The sequence below is a fragment of the Thamnophis sirtalis genome, unplaced genomic scaffold (assembly GCF_051295495.1).
Source record: "Thamnophis sirtalis isolate CommonGarterSnake01/CBP01778 unplaced genomic scaffold, rThaSir2_p1.2 scaffold_13, whole genome shotgun sequence".
Classification (NCBI taxonomy): domain Eukaryota; kingdom Metazoa; phylum Chordata; class Lepidosauria; order Squamata; family Natricidae; genus Thamnophis; species Thamnophis sirtalis.
Window position 1 is genome coordinate 39110346 of NW_028261393.1, and position 22400 is coordinate 39132745.

The 22400-nt window shown below is 39.8% G+C and overlaps 1 protein-coding gene across 1 annotated transcript in view; it reads left to right on the forward strand.

Moving 5' to 3' along the window:
• TRPC5 (transient receptor potential cation channel subfamily C member 5) overlaps positions 1–21830 on the forward strand; it is a 217186-nt gene extending 195356 nt beyond the window's left edge. The window contains exons 8-11 of the mRNA XM_087727145.1: positions 9162–9365; positions 14972–15013; positions 19120–19209; positions 20509–21830. Coding sequence (XP_087583271.1) covers positions 9162–9365; positions 14972–15013; positions 19120–19209; positions 20509–21237 — 1065 coding nt within the window. The 3' untranslated portion in view covers positions 21238–21830. The remainder of the gene's footprint in view (positions 1–9161; positions 9366–14971; positions 15014–19119; positions 19210–20508) is intronic.
• The last annotated feature ends 570 nt before the right edge of the window (positions 21831–22400 follow it).

Below are 22400 nucleotides of genomic sequence, written 5' to 3' on the forward strand. Positions count from 1 at the left end.
CTGCTGGCAGTCGGCAGAATTAGCCTGCAATACTGCATTCCAACCACTGTGCCACCATGGCTTTTAATTGTTTAACTGTTTCTGAGAACAAGCAAATAAGAAAGGCCCAAGGACAGCAAACTCAATTTTCCTTTTTCCTAGCCTTGGCCTAATTATAACTTACCTGCGGACTTGAACTGCAACTTTAGTATTCATGAGCTGTTTGCTGAGCTTTCAAATAGACCCGGCTGATACATTCTGGCTGTATTTTGCTTGAGTCACAGGAATAATTAAACAAACCTTTTTCTTTCTTTTACCCTTTGCAAAGATAACAAATGATTAATGGTAATTTATTAGCATTGGGCACTGCTTCTAGGTAGGGATGGACAAAACCTCAGCTTTGTTTCATTCCATCCCTACCAGATTTTGAAACAGTCCCTCGTTAGTTTACAATGATTTTTTTTTGAAAAACCAAATCAGTGCAAAATAGATTTGCATTTCTGGGTATATTGTCCTGTTCCTCAGACATTATTTTAGAGAAGGCATTTTTCCTTGCATCATTGAGTTTAACCTTTTTTTAAATAACAGAATAACAGAGTTGGAAGGGACCTTGGAGGTCTTCTAGTCCAAACACCTGCACAGAGGAAATCTTTGTAATATTTCAGACAATTTGCTATCCAGTCTCTTCTTTAAAACCTCCAGTGCAGGAGTGAAATTCAGCAGGTTCTGACAGGTTCTGGAGAACCTGTAGTGGAAATTTTGAGTAGTTCGGAGAACCGGCAAATACTACCTCTGGCTGCCCCCAGAGTGGAGAAGGAATGGGGATTTTGCAATATCCTTCCTCTGCCAAGCCCACCAAGCCACGCCCACAGAACCGGTAGTAAAAAAAAATTGAATTTCACCACTGTTTCAGTGTTGTAGCACCCATAATTTCTGAAGACAAGCCGTTCCACTGATTAATTGTTCCAACTGTCAGGAAATTTCTCCTTAGTTCTAGTTTGCTTCTCTCCTTGGTTAGTTTCCATCCATTGCTTCTTGTTCTGCCTTCAGGTGTAGTGGAGAATATGTTGTCTTCTTCAATGTGGCAGACCCCCCCAAATATTGGAAGACTGCTATCATGTCCCCCTAGTCCTTTTTATAGAATAGAAGAATAGAATAGAATAGAATAGAATAGAATAGAATAGAATAGAATAGAATAGAATAGAATAGAATAGAACAGAACAGAACAGAACAGAACAACAGAACAGAACAGAACTCTTTATTGGCCAAGTGAGATTGGACACACAAGGAATTTGTCTTTGGTGCAGATGCTCTCAGTGGACATAAAATGACAAGATACATTCATCAAGAATCATAAGGTACAATACTTAATGATAGTCATAGGGTGCAAATAATCAATCAGGAAATAATAGATATCTATATAAATCGTAAGGATACAAACAACAAAGTTACAATCCTGCAGTCATAAGGGGGAGGAGATGGGTGATAGGAACGATGAGAAAACTAATAGTAATAGTAATGTAGCCTTAGTGAATAGTTTGACAGTGGCAAGGGAATTATTTGTTTAGCAGAGGGATGGTGTTCGGGACAAAACTGTTCTTTTGTCTAGTTGTCTTGGTGTGCAGTGCTCTATAGCGTCATTTTGAGGGTAGGAGTTGAAACAATCTATGTCCAGGATGTGAGGTGTCTGTGAATATTATGGAACCCATATTGTGGAAGCTATTGGGGGAGAGGGAGTAGCATTATCTGATATTTATGTATTAAATCAAGGGACATTCTGGAATATTCCCTGCCAAACCTGAATGAGAATTAATGCAAACATTCTTCAAGTTAAAATGGAACGGAAATATGAGACCTAGATGATGTTCTCCAACAACTAAGGAAAGAATTGAAATTTCTCCCTTTTTCAGTTGCAATCATGAAAAGACTTTTCAGATGCACAAGGCTTGGGTATTGCACAGCCCTGGCTGGCCTTCATCCTTAATTCAGACCCAACAAGCAAGATTTATGTTAGCCTGGTCTGCCGAATTAACTACACTGAATAAAATGCACATGGCTCTTCCATTTTTGGTAACCCTTTTTTCTTTTGCCCCCGCCCCCTTCTCTCTTTCTACACCAAATTGGACATGAATCATTAAGGACCCTTGCCTGGGAAGGTAGCCAACTGCTAAAAGAAAAGCTAAAAATAATTTATAAGTGACATAATCTACATCAGCTAATACTAATGAAGCTTATCAGCAATGTAATAACTTAGGGCCTGAAGAATTAATGGAGCTTGCCAAATTTGGCCAGCAACTTCATTTCCAAAGACAAGAACATTCAAGAGAACAATTTAGCTGCCCTCTTTCTGTATGGAATGATTAAACAGCACAAGAAGGAACAAAAAATGTAACATCAAAATTGGGCCATTTACACCCATCGCTCTCTCTTCCTTCTCCCCAAAAGTAGAAGAGCCATGTCACTTCTTTCAGTGTTGTTGTAACTATAAACCATCACTAAATGAACCGTTGTAAGTCGGGGACTAACTGTAGTTGATTCAGCAGCCAGGGCTAACATACCGTATTTTTCGGAGTATAAGATCCTGTCAGGCCTGCAGTCATATTCCTTTTGGATCTTTGGCCTGCCACACTTTTTATTATTCTACTCTGCATTTTCTATTATGGGAAAATGGGAAAGCGGATTGTACAGAGGTAGATGCTATGTAGCCAAAACAAAATTCCTTCTAGAAATCCAAGGTCATCCTTTGTCTCTGCACTTCTGCACCTGACCGAATTGGTTGGGTGGAACTGCCAGCATGGCAGTGGAAGATTGGACCATGTGATGGATTTGTGGGTGTGGGGGCAAGATCTTGAACTTTCAAGTAGGGGGGGGGGAAACTGGGAAGCTTTCAGATTCGGGTTTTCCCAGATGTCCCAACATGGCTCTCTTAATACATTAGAACTTTGAGCAATACTTTGCCTCAGACTCTGATTTAATTTTGGATGCTATTTGGAACTCTGGCAGATGCATTTTCCCCACGAAAAGAGGGTGAAATTTTGGGTTCATCTTATACACCGAATGTAGCCAAAAATGCGAGCACGGGGGAGGCGATGGTCTGTGGCAATCTCTGCCACCTGGAACACCTGATTGAGGGTATTCCGGGAGGCCAATCTACCTGCCAATCAGCTGCTCGTGCTGAATCAGGCTGCAATAATTTTCTGAAGCTTACCTGTTAGCTATTTGCTGCAAGGATGTGTCAGAGTTTGCAGCAGCAATCACACTCAGAAAGCACACACAAGTAACTGATTCAGCAGGATTCAATAACTTCTCTTTATATATAATATAACACACACATATATAACATAATATATGATACAATACCAAAAGCAGGTTTTCCAACATGATAGTTCAGCAGAGGAGAGGAGTTTCACTTTCAGTTTTAGTTTCAGATATCAGCACAGCATGTAGCTTTAGTACAGAACAAGCCATGCCCAGGCTCCTTGCTGTCTCCTTCCTTGTTGCTCACACAGCAAATACTGCTAGTTTCCAAACAGCCCTCAACTCTCTCACACACTGACAGGACGCTAGCCAGATGAATACCATGGATGCTGGTAGGCAGAGGCAGAATAGTTTTTATCTTATTTTCCTCCCCCAAAACTAAGGTGCATCTTATACACTGGTGCCTCTTATAGTTCGAAAAATACAGTAAGTTTTGCTTGTCGGATCTGAATTAAGGATGAAGGCCAGCCAGTCATGGGTTCTTACCGGTTTGGACCGGATAGGCCGAACCGGTAGTGGTTTGGCAGCCTGGGTCGCTGAAACCGGCAGCAACCCCTGAACCAGTTCTACGGGTGATACTATAGGTGCTGCCATCTTCTTTTTTGCTTTTGCACATGCACAGAGCAAATTTTATTATACCGCACATGCACGCAGGGCATGCCCATGAGCGAACCGGCAGTAATGACTGCCAGAACCCACCTCTGAGGCCAACCCCAGGTAATACCATTGCTTCTTACCATCACTTTGATTCCTTTGCAAGACCATGGTGGCATAGTGGTTAGAATGCAGTATTGCAGGCTTATTCAGCTCACTGCGAGGAGTTCGATCCTGACCGACTCAAGTTTGACTCAGTCTTCCATCCTTCTGAGCTTGGTAAAATGAGGACTCAGAATGTTGGGGGCAACATGCTGGCTCTGTAAACCGCTTAGGGAGGAGTGTAAATCTCTGTGAAGCAGTATATAAGTCTATGTGCTATTGTTATTGCTATTGCTAGCCTGTGCATCTGAAAAGACTCTTGATGTTGCAACTGGAAAAGAGAGAAATTTCTATTGTTTCCTTAGTTGTTGGAGAACATCATCTGGGTCTCACATTTTCATTCCATTTTAACTTGAAGAATGTCTGAATTAATTCACATTCAGGTTCTACATGGAATATTCGAGAAGTTACCCAATTTAACAATTGTTTCTGGAAAATGACACTCTACAAAGTATGGATCACCATTTTCCCACCCAGAATTCTCAGCCTCCTCCACCTACTTTTTTAGCAAGAAGTTTTCATTTACCTGGACATTAAAATCTAAATAAACAAGATGCCACTGAACTGCATTTGCACAAATCAAAGTGAAGAGAGTGTCTTTGCATAAACGAGCATCTTTTTAAAGAGAAGATTAAAACCAAACAGAAATCTTGCTTTCTCCACTTCAGAAAATTTTGAAACACCCCATATTTTACTTGTCATTCTTTCTTTCATGGGGTTTAAGAGATGAAAGCTGTTTCATGCATAACCTAAATACTCACAGAATTTGCTGAGCACAAAAAAATATAGGCTTTAATTAGCTAATGCATATTATCCAGATTGTTAAAATAGCAAAGCCTCTGCAGCCATTTTTTTGTTACGATTTCAAGTATTTCCAACTTTCTTTTTCCTTTAATGAGTGCATTCTTGGACTATGCATTAGACCAGTAGTGGCGAATCTATGGCACACATGCCAGAGGTGGCACTCGCAGCCCTCTCTGTGGGTCCTTGCGCCGTCACCCCAGCCCAGCTTCTTGCCGTCATTTGCAGGAAAACGAAAGTTAGTGTGGGAGCAAAGCTTTGTGCATTCCGCCTTCATCGCAGTACATTTGCTGTTCCTGCCTCCAAGGCCTGCCCACTACTCTCGCAGTGCCTTTGGCAGCACAGTGAAATTTAGTGCGCTTTCCAATGGGGGAGACATGGTCTCCTCTTCCTGGAGCTCATTAGGACGTGGAGCCACAATGCGACCCCGTGTCATTGTGTGCTTGCTCCTGGGGGCAGGGGTTGGGGAGAGAGAAACAGAGAGATAGAGGGAGGGGAAAAGAGGGATAGAAAGAGAGAGATAGAGAGAGACAGGGGAGGGGAAATGAAGGACAGAAAGAGACAGACAGAGAGAGGGGGGAGGGAAACAGAGGGAGGGAGGGAGGGGAAAGAGAAAGAGGGGGGAAAGAGAGAGGGAAAGAGAAATGATATTACAAAAGTTTTTCTTGTTTATTGTTGCTAAACATAATATTTCAAAAGCAGAAAAAAATAAAGGGGCATAAACATGCATTCATCACGCTTTTCTTAGAACAATTAGCTCAACTCTGGCTTGTTTATCATTATTTTAGGTAGCAAAACCTCATTATTCAGGCTAAATTGCTGCGTTAAATAAGTGGGTTTTGGGTTGCAGTTTGGGCACTTGGTCTCTAAAAGGTTCCACATCACTGTATTAGATGAACAAGCTATCAGGATCCTTATATTAAAGCAACGTATTTCATGTGCAGTCAGAACTCAAAAATCCCATGTAACATGGCCCTTTCTCTACATATGTGGATCTGATTGGGGTACGTCATAAGGGTGGCACAGAAATATTATACAGGTAGTCCTCGAGTTACAAGCATAATTGAGCCCAAAATCTATGCTGTTAAGTGAAACATTCGTTAAGTGAGTTTTGCCCCATTTTACCACATTTCTTGCCACAATTGTTAAGTGAATCATTGCATTTTTTAAGTTAGTCACATGGTTGTTAAGTGAATCTGGCTTCCCCATTGACTTTGTTTGTCAGAAGGTCGCAAAAGGGGATCATGTGACCCTGAGACATTGCAACCATCATAAATAAGAGACAGCTGCCAAACACCTGAATTTTGATCATGTGACCATGGGGATGCTGCCATGGTCATAACTGTGGAAAACAGCCAGAAGTCACTTTTTTCAGGGCTGTTGTAAACAGTCACTAAATGAACTGTTGTAAATCAAGGACTAACTGTATATATAATATATAATTATATATACCGTATTTTTCAGAGTATAAGACGCACCTTTCACCCTCCTAAAAGAGGGTGAAAATTTGGGTGCGTTTATACACCGAATGTAGCCCACGCACCAGCTCCCATCCTTTGGCCTCTGCTTCCCAGCAATTTACCTCCTTGCAACAAATGGGGAAAATGGGGCTTGTGGAGGCTGTAATAGGCTATGGCAATCCCTGTAGCCTGAAACAGCTGATCATAGGGAGGCCCCTGCTGAAATTGAAAGTGAAAATTGCTGCTTGTTCCAAATTGCTGGGAGGCAGAGGCAGATTTGTTTTTTTCTTGTGCTAATCAGACTATTTGCTGTTTGCTGCAAGGAGGTAAGTCAGTAACTGTAAATGCCTACAGAATGTTCAAATGATTAGACTTATTTTTTAAAGACTGCTTTAGTATTGTTCTAGACAACTTAACAAAATGAAGAAGCTTTTTAAAACAAATGCTTGATCTGAAGACGTCCAATGCTATTGTATCTTCTTTTAAATAGCAGAGAATAACATATATTTCCAGAAAGCCACATCAATTTTAACAGCTTCGGTACCAGTATAGTCTGAAATGTAACAGTGTCCTGTTGTCTAATTAGACCCTGACTTAGTCATGTTTGGAGTAGATCTATTTAAATAATTGGGAGGAGCTAGTGTGACTACATTTAAGAAAACTTTCTGGCATTAATATACTGCCATAATGTACATTTCTCCAATTCTTTGCTATTTCTATGGGTCAGGCACCCATGCACAGAAATACACCACAAACAGAGTATATTGTCTGTACTGTTTGCTGTTTGTTGCAAGGAGCCAGAGGCAAAAAAAATTCCCTTGTTTTCCTCCCCAAAATTTAGCTGCATCTTATACTTTGGAGCATCTTATACTCCAAAAATACATTATATTTCCTCCTCCTAATTCCCCCCAAATAACAGCCCTGTGAGGTGGATTAGGCTGAGAACATGGGTCTTCAGAATTCTTCAGAATAGCTGCAGACAATTGGAAAATGGGGAACATAGAAATTCCTTTGTTTCCTTTTCTTTAGAGTCTGCTGGATAAAGGAATGGAAGAAATTCTGTTCTATCCCATGGCCTTGAGGATCAAACAGCACCTGAGGAATATCTCTAGCTGTGAATAGAGTTGGGCTCCAGCTGTTCTTTCGTCTGTGGGAGGAGAGAGTGGATAGCTTCAAAAATCCTTTGAAGTCCTTCCTAAACTATTCAGGGTAGTGAGATTCTTAAGAGGGTGGGAACTGAAACAGGCTCTGGGAAATGTGGGTCAGGGCAACACAGCAATTAAAGTCCCTGACTACAAATGGAGAGGTCTAAATTCAAGTCCATCTTCAGCTGAGGAACATCCCTGAGTGTGAAGTAAAGTCATATTATAATCTGTAATCCACTTGAATGGTACTTCGATGCAGAAATCTTGGTATTGGGGATATGTATGCTTACCTCTGTTCCAGAAACAGTAAACAGTTTTTTATTCTATCCAACCATTATACCTACCTAAAGTATAACTGTGGGGATGCAGTGGTCAGAATCAGTGGTGGGATTCAAAAGTTTTTACTACCAGTTCTGTGGGTGTGGCTTTGTAGGCGTGGCAAGGGAAAGATACTGCAAAATCCCCATTCTCTCCCGCCCCACTAACCTGCTTTCCAGCTCCATTCTCCTGTTCATAACAAGAAAAGAATATCAGCTGGGAGGCAGCAGGGGTGGGGCCAGCCTATTTGCCGGTTCTCCAAACTACTCAAAATTTCTGCTATTGGTTCTCCAGAACCTGTCAGAGCCTGCTGAATTTCACCCCTTCTTCACGTCATCTTGATTCTATGCCTCTGTTTTTACAACCCAGGATTATATTTTTATATTGAATATCACCTCTGGTCAGACTGCATTATTGGAGGCTAATTCTGGTCACTACCAGAAGTTCCATCCTGACCAGCTCAAGATTGACTCAGCCTTCCATCCTTCTGACAGCAGTAAAATAAGGAGCCAGATTATTGGGGAAAATATGATGACTCTGTAAACCTGTAAGGACTTGCCTCTCCGCTCAAGAAAATAGAACTCTTGAAGCACTTAGCATTTCAAAAGAAAACCTTTATTGAAAGGAAAGTGATAGCAGGACAAAGAAAGCAGGATCTGAGGATTCCCATACAATTCCATTAGATCAACAGTTAAGAGACCCCCTCCACTCAGTCTGGCATTGAATAAGTCAATCTACAGGTTTGAAAATGTTTTGAGAATTGCAGTCTGAGAAGGTGATAAGAACTTGTTCTCAGCCATCACTTTCTGGAGGCTCTGGAGCTGAGACAAAACAGATGCCCTTCCCCCCCCCTTGCATTCCCAGGAAAGTAAAGACTTGGCAAAACCACTTAGAGACGGCTGTAAAGCACTATGAAGCAGAACATTTTACTTAGGGATAGTTCAAAGTTACAATGGCACTAAAAAAACTGACTTATGACCATTTTTTCACACCCATGACCATTGTAGCATCCCCATGGATGCATGACCAAAATTCAGATGCTTGGCAACTGACTCATATTTATGATGGTTGCAAATTCCCAGGGTCATGTGATTTTTTCAGCAAGCAACGTCAAAGGGAAACCAGGTTCACTTGACAACCATGTTACTGATTTAACAACTACAGTGATTCACTTAACAAATATGGCAAGAAAAGTTGTAAAACGGGAGAAGAGTCACTTTAAAAAATGTCTCACTTAGCAACATAAATGTTGGGCACAATTATGGTTGTAATTTGTGGACTAGCTGTATATAAGTCCAAGCACTATTACTATTGCTACTTTCCCTTTAATATGGCCTCTATGATCTAAAATTGTTTTTAGGATACAGATGTTCTTCATGGCAACTTGTGGTAGCCAAAAATGACTTATCTATTGTTCTTTTTTCCCTCGTCTCTTCCTATCCAGGATCATGCAGACATAGAATGGAAGTTTGCACGCACAAAGCTCTGGATGAGTTACTTCGATGAAGGAGGCACACTACCACCTCCTTTTAATATTATCCCTAGCCCCAAATCATGCTGGTACCTTTGCAAGTGGGTCCACAAGCAACTTTGCCCACCCGGGGATCCAGAGAATGATCATAAGCACGAGAACCTGAAGACTTTCACGGTGAGGAACAATGGAACACTTTCATTAATTAAGGGAAGGTTCATAGCTTAGCCCTCCCTTTCCTGATATTGGCAGGCAGGGTGAATCTCTAGTCTGCCATCTTAGTTGGATCCCTGTCAAGTGCCTGGGAAATCAGGAGATTCAGGCAGTTCAAACAAGTATAATGAGATTTATTGCAAGCTTCTACAAGAATCTGGCCAACTCACCATTAAGGAAATGAGGGAAAGAGAGGCATTCAATGTGGGCTGGACTTAGTTCTCTTGTGGGTGCAAAGGGACTTAGGATGCATTTGTCCCCTCCCTCGGGCTCAGCCTGATCATCTCTTACAATCTTGGTTCTAATCAGTCCCTGATCAGATGGCCAGGAATCAAAGAAGGATGGAATACAAGACGTTTTGCAACATCTGAAAAATGAATAACAGAACAACTGAGCTTGAAGGGACCTTGGAAGTTTTCTAGTCCAACCTTCTGCTGAAGCAGGAGATCATATATCATTGTGGACAAATTATTTCCAATTTCTTCTTTAAAAGTTCCAGAGATGAAGCACTCAAATTTCTGGAGGCAAATTATTCTCTTGGTTTATTGTTCTCATTGTCAGGAAATTTCTTATTAATTCTAGGGTAGAACTCTCCTTGTTATGTTTCTATCCATTGATTCTTCTCCTACTTTGAAGTGCTTTGGAAAATAGGTTGTCCCTCTCTTTTTGTGACAGACCCTCAAATAATAAAAGGCTGCCTGCCTCACTGATAAGTCTAATGAATTTAAATGAGAAGCTTAGCATCTTTCTCTGATCCTAGGTCTCCATCTTTCTTCTCCTTCTACTTGCCAAATCATACCAAATAAATAATTTATCCTTGCTAGCTAAAGAATCTGCCAAATAGGTCAGATAAAATGCCAGAACACACTGTAACAACATTGCCAAACATGCATTAACAGTTGTTAACCTAATCCTGTGTAGCCCTCTTCTCTGGTAACACTGTACTACTAACTTAAGCATACAAAACATTTACTGGACCAATTCTCGAATACAGCTCATCTGTCTGGAACCCGCACTGCATGTTGGACATTAATAAAATTGAGCGAGTCCAGAGATATTTCACGCTCGCAACAGAATCCCTTATGCTACCAGCCTTGAAATTTTGGGCTTAGACAAATTTGAACTATACCGCCTTCAGTCTGACCTAAAATTATCTACTAAAATGTTCTACCTGTCAATAATTACTTCAGCTTCAACCACAACAATACACGAGCACACAATAGATACAAACTCAAGGTAAAACACTCCAAACTCAATTGCAGAAAATACGACTTCAGCAACAGAGTGGTCAATGCCTGGAATGCACTACCTGACTCTGGTTTCTTCCCCAGACCCCCAAAACTTTAACCTTAGACTGTCTACTGTTGACCTCACCCTATTCCTAAGAGGTCTGTAAGGGGCGGGCATAAGCTCACTAACATGCCTACCGTCCCTGTCCTAACAACCCCATTTATTCGTAACCATTTCATGTACTCATAATCTTTGTATATACTTATATCTATTATCCTATACACACTTAACAAAAGAACTAAATAAAATAAATAAAATAAATTGGCATAAACAGTTGCCTGTTTTCACCATAAAAATCCTCTCACAAACTGTTCAGGACTCTCCATAACAAGCCGAGGTGGCGCAGTGGTTAGAGTGCAGTACTGCAGCCACTTCAGCTGACTGCTAAGCTGCAGTTCGGCAGTTCAAATCTCACCGGCTCAAGGTTGACTCAGCCTTCCATCCTTCCGAGGTGGGTAAAATGAGGACGCAGACTGTGCGGGCAATATGCTGACTCTGTAAACCGCTTAGAGAGGGCTGAAAGCCCTATGAAGCAGTATATAAGTCTAACTAACTGCTAAAACATCAGCAATGTTGTGAAGTTCAGGCTCTGTAAGATTTGGCATTCTCATATCCTCCATTTCCACTTAGTAACCTGATGCTTGGCACTATGCCCAGTAGTCTAGAAGAACACCAGAGAAGCTTAAACAACTGGCACTGATTGAAGTAATGCCATCAAAGGAGTCCAGTATCCTAATCTTAGAGGACAGCAAAATGATGCCAAGGTCTGCCTAAATGGGTGGCTTTTCATTATTGAGGTACACATCATACACAGGCAATCAAAGGCGATTGAAATGTACTACACCCAAGCGGTTCATTTAATTCATTACTTTGCTCCCCTATTTCCCTCCTGGTGGATGATCTAAGGCTCTGATTTAGAAGATCTTGTAATTAATCACTTATTTTCATACGCTTGCAAAGCCCCTAAAAAAGCATGCATAGCCACTTTGGTCTTGCCAGCTCAGCAGTTGGACTCCTTTCCCCTGCTTCATCGTGTGGTATGCAGAGTCAGGAGATTTAGGGACATCCAGGACAATTCTGCATTTTTCTTCCAACCTCTTCAGTTTGATGAAAGGAAATTTGCTTTTGTAATGCCTTTCCAAGAAGAAAATAATGTTTCTGATTGAGTGTAATACTCCTGCAATTATTTAGTGCATGATGGTCAACAGGTAGGTGTAAAGGACATCGCTCCTGTCTTTCTTTTGATAGTCCTCCCACCAGCAGTTTTCCTGGCTTTTAATGAGTCAGATGTCAGAGTTCCAAATAGCATCCGAAAGGAAATCAAAAGTCCGAGGCACAGGATTCCTCAAAGTTCTGATTTATTAATAGAGCCATGTTGGCACATCTGGGAAACACCAAATCTTGCTCCCACACCCTCAAGTCCATCCCATAGTCCCATCTTCCACTGCCACACTGGCAGCTTCCACCCATCCAGTTCCAGTCAGGTGCAGAGACAAAGGATGACCTTGGCTTTCTAGAAAGAATTTTGTTATGGCTACATATCATCCAACTCCGTATCATCCCCCCATCCATTTTCCCACACTAGAAAATCCATAATGGAATAATAGAAAGTGTGGCAGGCCTTGGGGGTGGTTGGTAGCTCAACAAGGACCTAAGAACTGTTAAGATAACATCAGAGGATATAAGCTGTTCCAAGTAGGGTGGTTTTTTGTAGAGTCAGAATGTTCAAGTCCGATACATTTAGAAAACAACAACAACAACAACAACAACAACAACAACAACAACAATAATAATCACCTCTTCTCTTCATCATCACAATGATCCCACTATCAGTAATCTTAAAAAAAATGAAATTAGGCTACCAAACAGCCAAAGAAGATGAAAAAATTTCGCATTTACTATATATGGATGATTTGAAACTCTATGGAAAGTCAGAAATAGAAATCCAATCATTGACAAATACAGTCCGAGTATTCAGCACCGATATTTCAATGCAGTTTGGCATGGAAAAATGTGCCACTGTATCCATAAAAAGAGGCAAAATCACTGCATGTGAGGGAATTGAAATGCCCAATGGCCAATTAATTAAATGCAACGAAAATGAAGCCTACAAATACTTAGGCATTCTGCAGTTGGATAATATCAAGCATGGAGAAGTAAAAACTATTGTCAGGTGAGAGTACACCAACAGAGTTAGGAAAATTTTGAAATCTAAATTGAATGGTGGAAATACAATCAAGGCCATAAATACCTAGGCAATACCAGTTATAAGATACACAGCTGGTATAGTTAACTGGACACAAGCTGATTTGGACCTTTTGGACCGAAAAACCAGGAAACTAATGACAATGCACTACAGTTTACATCCACGTGGTGATACTGATAGACTGTACCTGCCCCGAAAATCAGGAGGCAGAGGATTATTACAAGTGAAGCAAACAGTTGAAGAAGAAAAACATGCACTGGCTGATTATTTAAAAGAAAGTCAAGAACATCTATTAATTGAAGTAAACAACAAAAAACTAATGAAGGCCCAACAGACGAAACAAGAATACAGAAAACGTGATAAAATCAAGAATGGAGAGTTGGCAGAACAAAGCACTGCATGGCCAATTTCTGGAAAAAATAAAAGATAAAGTGGACAGTGAATAAACTTGGTTATAGTTAACAATAGGTACATTAAAGAAAGAAACAGAGTCACTAATCCTGGCTGCGCAAGAACAAGCTATCCGCACAAATGCCATTAAGGCCAAAATCGAAAAATCCTCTGATGATGCCAAATGCAGACTTTGCAAAGAAGCTGATGAAACTGTTGATCACATACTCAGCTGCTGTAAAAAAATCACGCAGACTGATTATAAATTGCGGCACAATTCAGTAACACAAATGATCCCTTGGAATTTGTGCAAAAATTATAATATTAAAACAGCAACAAACTGGTGGGAACATCAGCCTGAAAAAGTCACTGAAAATCAGATGGTCAAGATCTTGTGGGATTTTCGCATACAAACAGACAAAATACTGGCGCATAATACACCAGACATCACACTGGTTGAGAAAAATAAGGTCACAATCATAGACATCGCAATACCAGGTGATAGCAGGGTAGCTGAGAAGGAACATGAAAAAATAGCAAGATACCGGGACTTAAAAATCGAAATTCAACGACTATGGCACAAACCAGCAGTGATAATTCCAGTGGTAATTGGCACACTGGGTGCTATTCCAAAAGCACTGGAATTACATTTAAAACAGTTAAAAATTGACAAAATCACCATCAGTCAAATGCAAAAAGCCGCACTGCTTGGATCTGCACGCATATTACGAAAATACGTTACAACGTCCTAGGCCTCTGGGTGGGGCCCGACTAGTAACCAATGCCAAATCCGGCGAAACAACTGGCCGCTGTGATACAATTGTATAATAATAATAATAATAATAATAATAATAATAATAATAATAATAATAATAATAATAATAATAATAATACCAACCAGCCTCAAAGGCTGTGAATCTCACCAAAGATTAACCAAGTAATAATAACAATAACAATAACAACAACAACAACGCCATGACTATGTTGCTAAGATCATTCACTGGAAATTGTGCCAAAAGTTTGGATCTGAGTACAGCAAAAATCACTTGGACCATCAGATTGAGAAGGTTTTAGAGAATGAGAAGAAAGTCAAGATCTTGTGGGACTTCAGAATCCAAACTGACAGGCACTTGGCCCACAACACACCTGATATAACAATAGTTGAAAAGAAAAAAGTATGGTTCATTGACATTGCAATACCTGGAGATGCCCAAATTGAAGATAAACAGCAAGAAAAAATCACAAAGTACCGGGACTTGCAAATTAAAGTTCAGAGACTATGGAAAAAGAAATTGTGTGTTGTCCCAATTGTAATTGGAGCCCTTGGAGTAATATCTAAAGGGCTACTTTGCTATTGGAAAATTTAAAATTTATCAGACTTGAATATTCTGATTCTACAAAAAACCACCCTAGTTGGAACAGCTTATATCCTCTGACGTTACCTTAACAGTTCCTAGGTCCTTGGTTAAGACTCGAGCTCTTGAGCTACCAAAGACTGTGAATCTCACCAAAGATTAACCAAATAATAATAATAATAATAATAATAATAATAATAATAATAATAATAATAATAATAATAATAATAATAAGCAGCAGCAGCAGCAGCAGCAACCTTATAGCAAGAGAACTGAACGTCTTATGGCTGTGTGTATCATCTATACATAAATTCCATTTTTCATTTCAGGAACGTCATGTGGACAATTTGATTCAGAATCAACATTACCAGGTAAACGATTCAATTCTTTAAACTGCTTTGTCAAATGTCCTTAGATCTTCTATGGCACCTTCTCTAATTTGGTGTCCCCGATAAAGTGAAATCCCCTCTGGCTTTTGGGAGAGATGGAAGTTGTAATCCTTCACACTGAAGGCCCTGGGTTGAAGACGGCTATGCTATGGGCTCAAGTCGAAAAAAAGATTTATTAAGTTTTTATATGGTATATTTATAATCTCCCTTTTTGGTGAAATCGATTTTCATCATTAATTCTAGCTTGCTTATTTCATTTAAAAATACTACTTCTGAATGACTTGATCCCATTGCACTCATGTCAGAAGCATCAAGGCATTTCTGGGTTGAAAGGATTATCCGGTGACATCACCATTGCTCTGGAGATGCCCAGTTGGGGGCTCCTTTGATGTCCCCAGCAGGAGCTGGAGTTCAACTCCGCCCCATGGCAGCTCTTCAGTCTCCAACATGGGCTTACATAATCTCCTATCCAGCATTCCAACCATTCAAGTCACCATACTCCTACTTGTCTCCATAACACATAGCAACATCTACAAGAGGGTTAAGATAGCGTCTGCAACTATATGTCCAATCCCCAGGTCCATTTTATGCAGATTTACCCTGCAGATGTTCCTGATTCCGTATTATATCTTGAATTGGTTTTGATAATTTAGCATGCAACATGGTTCTACAACAGGGATAAAGAATTTTGAATAAGCACACTGGTTTTATTCAGCAATAACATTGACTCTTAATCTCCTGCAATGAAATATTTTTTTAATTAAAATCATTAGGGTGATGTCAGAACTTCTTTTTTTTTAAAAAAAAAAAAGAACAATGGGAGCTATTCAGAAAGTAGTTTGATTCTTGTCTTAGTTCTCTGATTTGGTAGTGGCTAATATCTCAGCACATCATAAAAAGCATCATACCCCTCATTTGCTTGGCAGAGAAAAAAAATTTCACCCACTGTCTTGGTGCTAAAAAAGATTTATACTATTAGTTGTTTTCTTAATTTAATCCTAAATTACTGGCCATAATTTGTACATAACTGGTTCGGTTGGAGTGAAACAGGACTGCTAAGAGACAACTTGTATTTCCCAAGTGGTTGAAACACTGGTTTACAGAAATGACATTCCAAGTCAGATTGTGTCATACTATCAGGGATAAAGAATCTGGACTATCCATTCAGTTGCAGAATAGAAAATAGAAATGCCTACACACAAGACTCTAGTCAACTAAAATTCAACACTAAATTGGTTCGAGAGAAGGGTCAAGAGAATTCAAGATGGGTTAGAGTTGAGCAGCTTATGGGAATGTAATGACTTTAAATTGATTATGCACTCACCTCTGCCCCTACAGCTGTGCCTGCTCCTCTCCTAGATTTACAAGGACTTTTTCCAGAGGAGAATCTATTTAGTTCCAGACTAAAAAAAAAAAAATCAGACAACCTGAGCAATTCCTTCTGTATTGTCAGAGTTTTCGCAGTGTGACTATTATTATGAGATAAACCCAGGAGCAAAACACAGCACACATAGCCTTTAGACAATTAATAGTGGCTTATATACAAATGTATACAGACATACACATGGTGGATAAATCCCTTACCACTCAGCTACAGACCCAAGGAGAGAAATAAGATACATGATGAGAGAGAGAGAAATGCCCTCTAATGGCCACCTATATATAGACACCTCTTAAAAGACTTGTGTGGATCCCATCAAACTGATTATACCATAGCTGAATTATCCTCATTGCATCAGCTTACAGTTTACAACCTTACATCAGCCAGCAGCTATCAAATCCTCATTACCTGACATGTATTTTCATGCAACTCATGATTGCTGTTCCCAACCTCTTTAACTTTCAGTTGAGAAATTGACCAGAATTAGAGAATTTACTGTGCCAACAGTTCCACATCTTAGTGCCATCAAAACTGCAAGGCAAAATATGAGGTGCTTCAATTGGGGGGGGGGGGGGTTACAGCCAGACCAAGTAGATGGATAAATTATCTTGCATGATCTCTTCTTGGGTTGTTTGATGCCATTTCAAAGGTTCATTGATCAAACAGCAAAAGAAGAAGAATTGATGATTTGCCAAATAGCAAATGGCGAGGAATAGAGAGACACAGAGAGAAAGATGAATGAAACATTAATTTCCCTGGAAGCAAAATCAAGAATTCTATTCCCCTAACATTTCAATCTCTTTCCCTAAATAAAAATCTGAGGAAAGAGGAACAGAAAAAATGATTATTTTCTTTGAATGTATGCTGTGGAAATTTGCACACAAATGAAGATTAATATTTTTAAAAAATTACACTGGGCAACTGTGTTTCTCTGCACCTCTTCTGCCTTCTAGTGGGCATCTGACAGCTCATCTAGAAGCCCTAAAATATTAATTAATGAACCAAATTCTGAAGGGATCTGTAACATGCATAGGTTTCTGCAGTTTAGCATGCTTCGTTATACTGGGTTTTAATTCTGATAATTAAATGCAATGTTTTGTGCAGAAAATCAGTTCTGAGATGAGTGGAATCAAGTAAATCAATTGATAGAGATATAAGGGCAATTGATAGAGTTTGTTATCTTATTGGAACAATCTCATAAATTTGCAATGGGAAACTTTTTCCTGGTTGTCAATTGGAGATTGTCAATCATTGGTTGTTCCAAAGGTGCTTTTTCAAGAGGCAACTGGACTTTCTGATTTTTATTTGAAGACATTTTGCTTCTCATCCAAGAAGCTTCTTCAGCTCTGGTTGACATTGGCATTCCCAAATTGTCTCCTCCTCTTGATTTATGGGAGAAATTTCTATTTTATTGCTTTATTCCTTCAATTTTTAATTTTTGCACCTCAGCTTATAGTCATGTTGGCCACATGACCATGGAAGCATCTTTGGACAATACTGTCTCCCTTGTCCAAGAAACAGAGATAAGCAGTGTGCCCTAGAGCAGTGTTTTTCAACCTTTTTTGTGCAAAGGCACACTTTTTCATGAAAAAAATCACGAGGCACACCACCATTAGAAAATGTTAAAAAAAATTAACTCTGTGCCTATATTGACTATATATAAAGTAATTTTCCCATGGCACACCTTACACTATGTCACGGCACACTAGTGTGCCGCGGCACAGTGGTTGAAAAACACTGCCCTAGAGTCAGAGATGATTAACAGAGAGAAAACTTTACCTTTTTTTTACTGTCATAAGATGTGAAGGCTCAGTGGCATTTTAAGCACTATTTCATGGTTAAGAGCTATGCAAGTTTCCACCAATGACCTCCATTATCTCAGGTTGTGAGGGATTCCCCACTAGAATCCATAAACATCTAAACAGCCGCAGGTTATCCTTGTCAAATTAACAAGCATAGTACATCAATTAATGCAGAGTTTTATCTGCTCTTGAGTTTAATCATGCAACGCCATTCTTATGCTCTGTGTTTTCATTCTGTTGCACACATTCCCATGGAATTCACAAAACCAACTTTGGAAGGACTACGTTCTTAATTTGCTTAATAACCCCCTGGCTTTAGTACGCTTTAAATAATGTTATCGGGTAAATTACATAATTCAGGTTGTAGAGTCATTTGACAAAGTAAACCTGTTTCAAGGAAGGGACACAATTTATATACAACTGGTATAATTTCATTTGTCATTTATGCCTAATTAACTAATTACTTAATTCATTCTAATGTCAGAATTGTTTTCTGCTTATGGAATTAATTTTCCCCATTGCATCCAGGGTATTTTTAGCAGGCTTACAAATCAGTCAGGGTTTGTAATTAGCAGCCATTCTATTAATTGTGTAGATATAATTAACTCTTTGCTCCTGAATAACTTTTCAATTACTTTATTGATAATATCTCAAATTAACAAGATAATGAATGGCCTATATATTGTAGGTTTTGCTATTCTCACTGTGGTGCTGTTCCCTTTGTATCTTTGTTATTTCATTGGTAAATACTTTCATCTCCCTCATTTACTTTAACAAAACAGAATTTGATTTCAAGATAATTTCAAAGGAGAAGGAAATGTCTATGGGTGGAGTGTGATTCTTGCCCTTACTGAATATTGTGGTGACTTGGAAGAAAGTTACGTTTCTGCTGCTTTTCATTTCAGGAAGTGATCAGGAATCTGGTGAAGAGATATGTTGCTGCCATGATAAGGAATTCAAAAACCAATGAAGGCTTAACTGAAGAAAACTTTAAGGTAAAATCTCAATGGAGGGTTAGTATGAAAGAAAGAGATGGAAAGATGGGGGGAGGGAGAAAGATGAAGGGAGAGAGAGAGAAATGGAGACAGAGAGATGGAGAGAGGGGCAGAGAATGAATAAGATTCACATGCCATGGTTCAACCATGCTTATTGATATTATCAATTATATTGAAGTAGTTAATATATTATGCTAAGCCATAAATTGTTTAACTATATTTTTGCTAAATGAATCACCTTTAGCTGGCTTCATACATCATGCTAAATTATAATGGACATGATTTTGGCTGGTCCTGGTGAACTATTTTATGTCCGAGAAGCATCTCATTTTTTCTATTAAATATGACACAAGAACAGTTTTCCCCTGAACGCCATCAGTCTGCAAAAACAAATAATTCCCTCACCACTGTCAAACTATTCACTAAGGCTGCATTATTATTCCTATTAGTCTTCTCATCGTTCCTATCACCCATCTCCTCCCCCTTATGACTGCAGGACTGTAACTTTGTTGCTTGTATCCTTACGATTTATATTGATATTGATTGTTTCCTGATTGCTGATTTGTACCCCATGAGTATCATTAAGTGTTGTACCTTATGATTCTTTACGGATGATGTATCTTGTCTTTTTATGTCCACTGAGAGCATCTGCACCACAGACAAATTCCTTGTGTGTCCAATCACACTTGACCAATAAAGAATTCTATTCTATTCTATTCAGTTCTATTCTATTCAGTTCTATTCTTTTCATTTCATTTCTATTCTATTCTTTTCATTTCTATTCTATTCTTTTCATTTCTATTTCTATTCTATTCATTTCTTTTCATTTCTATTCTATTCATTTCTATCCTATCCTATCCTATCCTATCCTATTCTATTCCTATTCCTATTTCTATTTCTATTCTATTCTCAAGATTGGTGCAACATGATCTCATTCCCATTTTGCTTTTCTAAATGCAGAGGCAATGAAATGAGAATGGGTGAAAACTTTGGAATATTTATTTTCTATTTCTGAGCAAACATTTAGTTGCTATTATGTGCCTGGTTGTAGGAGAGGGAAAGCTTAAGGCACTTTCTGTTCCCTAGGCTCCACATTTTAGTGTCAAGTTCTTGTTGAAAGGTTTAGCTCCATATCATTATGTGCCGTTTCACTGAGCTCTGTTCAATAGAATTATCCCACCATGCTAAATAATGAAAGATTTGCAATTCTTGTGATGCATTAGTCGTCCCCCAAGGAAAGTGTTCAAAGCCAATGTGCATTAAAGTGTCAATCATCTCTTGTCACTTCTCTCCCCTTAGGAGTTAAAACAAGACATTTCCAGTTTCCGCTATGAAGTCCTTGACCTGCTGGGTAACCGGAAGCCCCAAAGAAGAAGTTACTCCACCAGTAGCACGGAGGTGTCCCAAAAAGAAGATGCTTCTGAGGAATGCATGGGAGAAACCTCCAAGGCCAAGGTTGTCCCCTTTGGGGTGGCCAATAAAAAGAAAGACTTCAATGTGTCGGCTCTGATTAAGACCATGTCTGGCATGGAGACAAGGAACGAAAAACCAAAAAGCAACGGGATTAGTAAGCGCTCCTTCGTCCGCAATGGCAACAGAGTCCAAAGGCTCTCCAGCTCCAAGAAGGAGTCCTTCAAGAGGCTGGGTCTTCTCTTCTCCAAGATGAATGGACATCTTGCAGAACCCAACCAAGAGCCCATGTATACCATTTCGGATGGGGTCATCCAGCCCCATTACATGTGGCAAGACATTAAATATTCTCAGATGACAAAAGAGCGAGATAACTGCTCCAAAAGTGAAATTAACCTCAATGAGGTGGGCTACAGTTCGAACATCAGGCATACGGGACAGAGCCAGTGCCCTGTGGTTTGTGCCAGCTCCCTTCACTGTGCTTCCAGCATCTGTTCCTCAAATTCCAAACTCATAGACTCCTCGGAGGATGTTTTTGACTCGTGGGGAGATGCTTGTGACATGTTAAGGAACCAATGGAACGATGGGCAGGAGGAGCAGGTCACCACACGCCTATAGGTAGAGCTGTTCAGTCCCTTGGCCGTAGTGCATCAGCATCCTGGAAACTGTTTGCTATCACAGACTTTCCATAGTTAGGGACCCTTCCTCTTTCCCGGGTTGTCCCTGACAAATGTAGGGTTCTTTTAGCTTATTTGATAGCCACAGCAATTAATTTTTTTCTTTAATTTGCTTTCTTAGACTTACCGATGCCAAACCTTTCGTTCATTGAAAAATGTCAGAATCTACAGAATACTTATTCCGTCAAGTGGGCTTCAGAATGTCCTCTGGGTAGTTCTGGTTACTCCTGCCATCACTTTTGGATCGGTGCATTTTTATTAATTCAGCATTGGTCTCCCCAAAATGTCATCTCTCTCCCCTTTAACTTGGGTTAGCGACTCTGCTTCCAAATGTCTTACGTTTTATCTTCTGGCCATTGATCACTGTCCAGGACCAGCAGATGCAAAGCAATTTAGAAGGAGGCCAAGACCCAACTGAGGCTACTTGCAAAAGGGACTGTTCCAAATAGAAATGGGCTTTTCGCTTTCAAGCAATACAACTTTCCATGATTTCAATTGTATGTCCTTTATTAAAGTTGCATATTGTTTTCTTAATGTAAATGATTACCATAATGAGTTAAAAGTTGAGCTCTAGAATTTACTGTGTTCAATTATCCAAAGCATGCATGCACACACATGGTTCACCTATGATTATGTATAGGGTCTGGTGCACATGAGTGTACCAGGGCTGGGTTCTTTCCAGTTCTAACCTCTTCTATAGAAGAGGTTCCACAAATCTACCGTGCCGTTTAGAAGCGGTTCCAGCTCCCTCCCCCTGCCCGTCCGCACATCATCAAGATGAAGAGTGAGAGGAGGAATTCTGGGAGTTGAAGTCCATAAGTCTTAAAGCTATCAAATTTGAACACCCCTGGGTTTTTTTTTTCTAAAGGGTTAGGGGTGCAAGGGTCATGTAACTTGATAGCTTTAAGACTTGCGTGCTTCAAATGCCAGAGTTTCTGAGCCAATATTTTGGTTGCTAAGCAAGAGCGTTGTTAAGTGATTTTCACCACATTTTACAAGTTGGCCACGCCCACCGTCACATGGCTGGCAAGCCATGCCCACCCGGTCACATGGTCAGCAAGCCACGCCCACCCAGTCATATGGCCGGCAAGCCATTCCCACAAA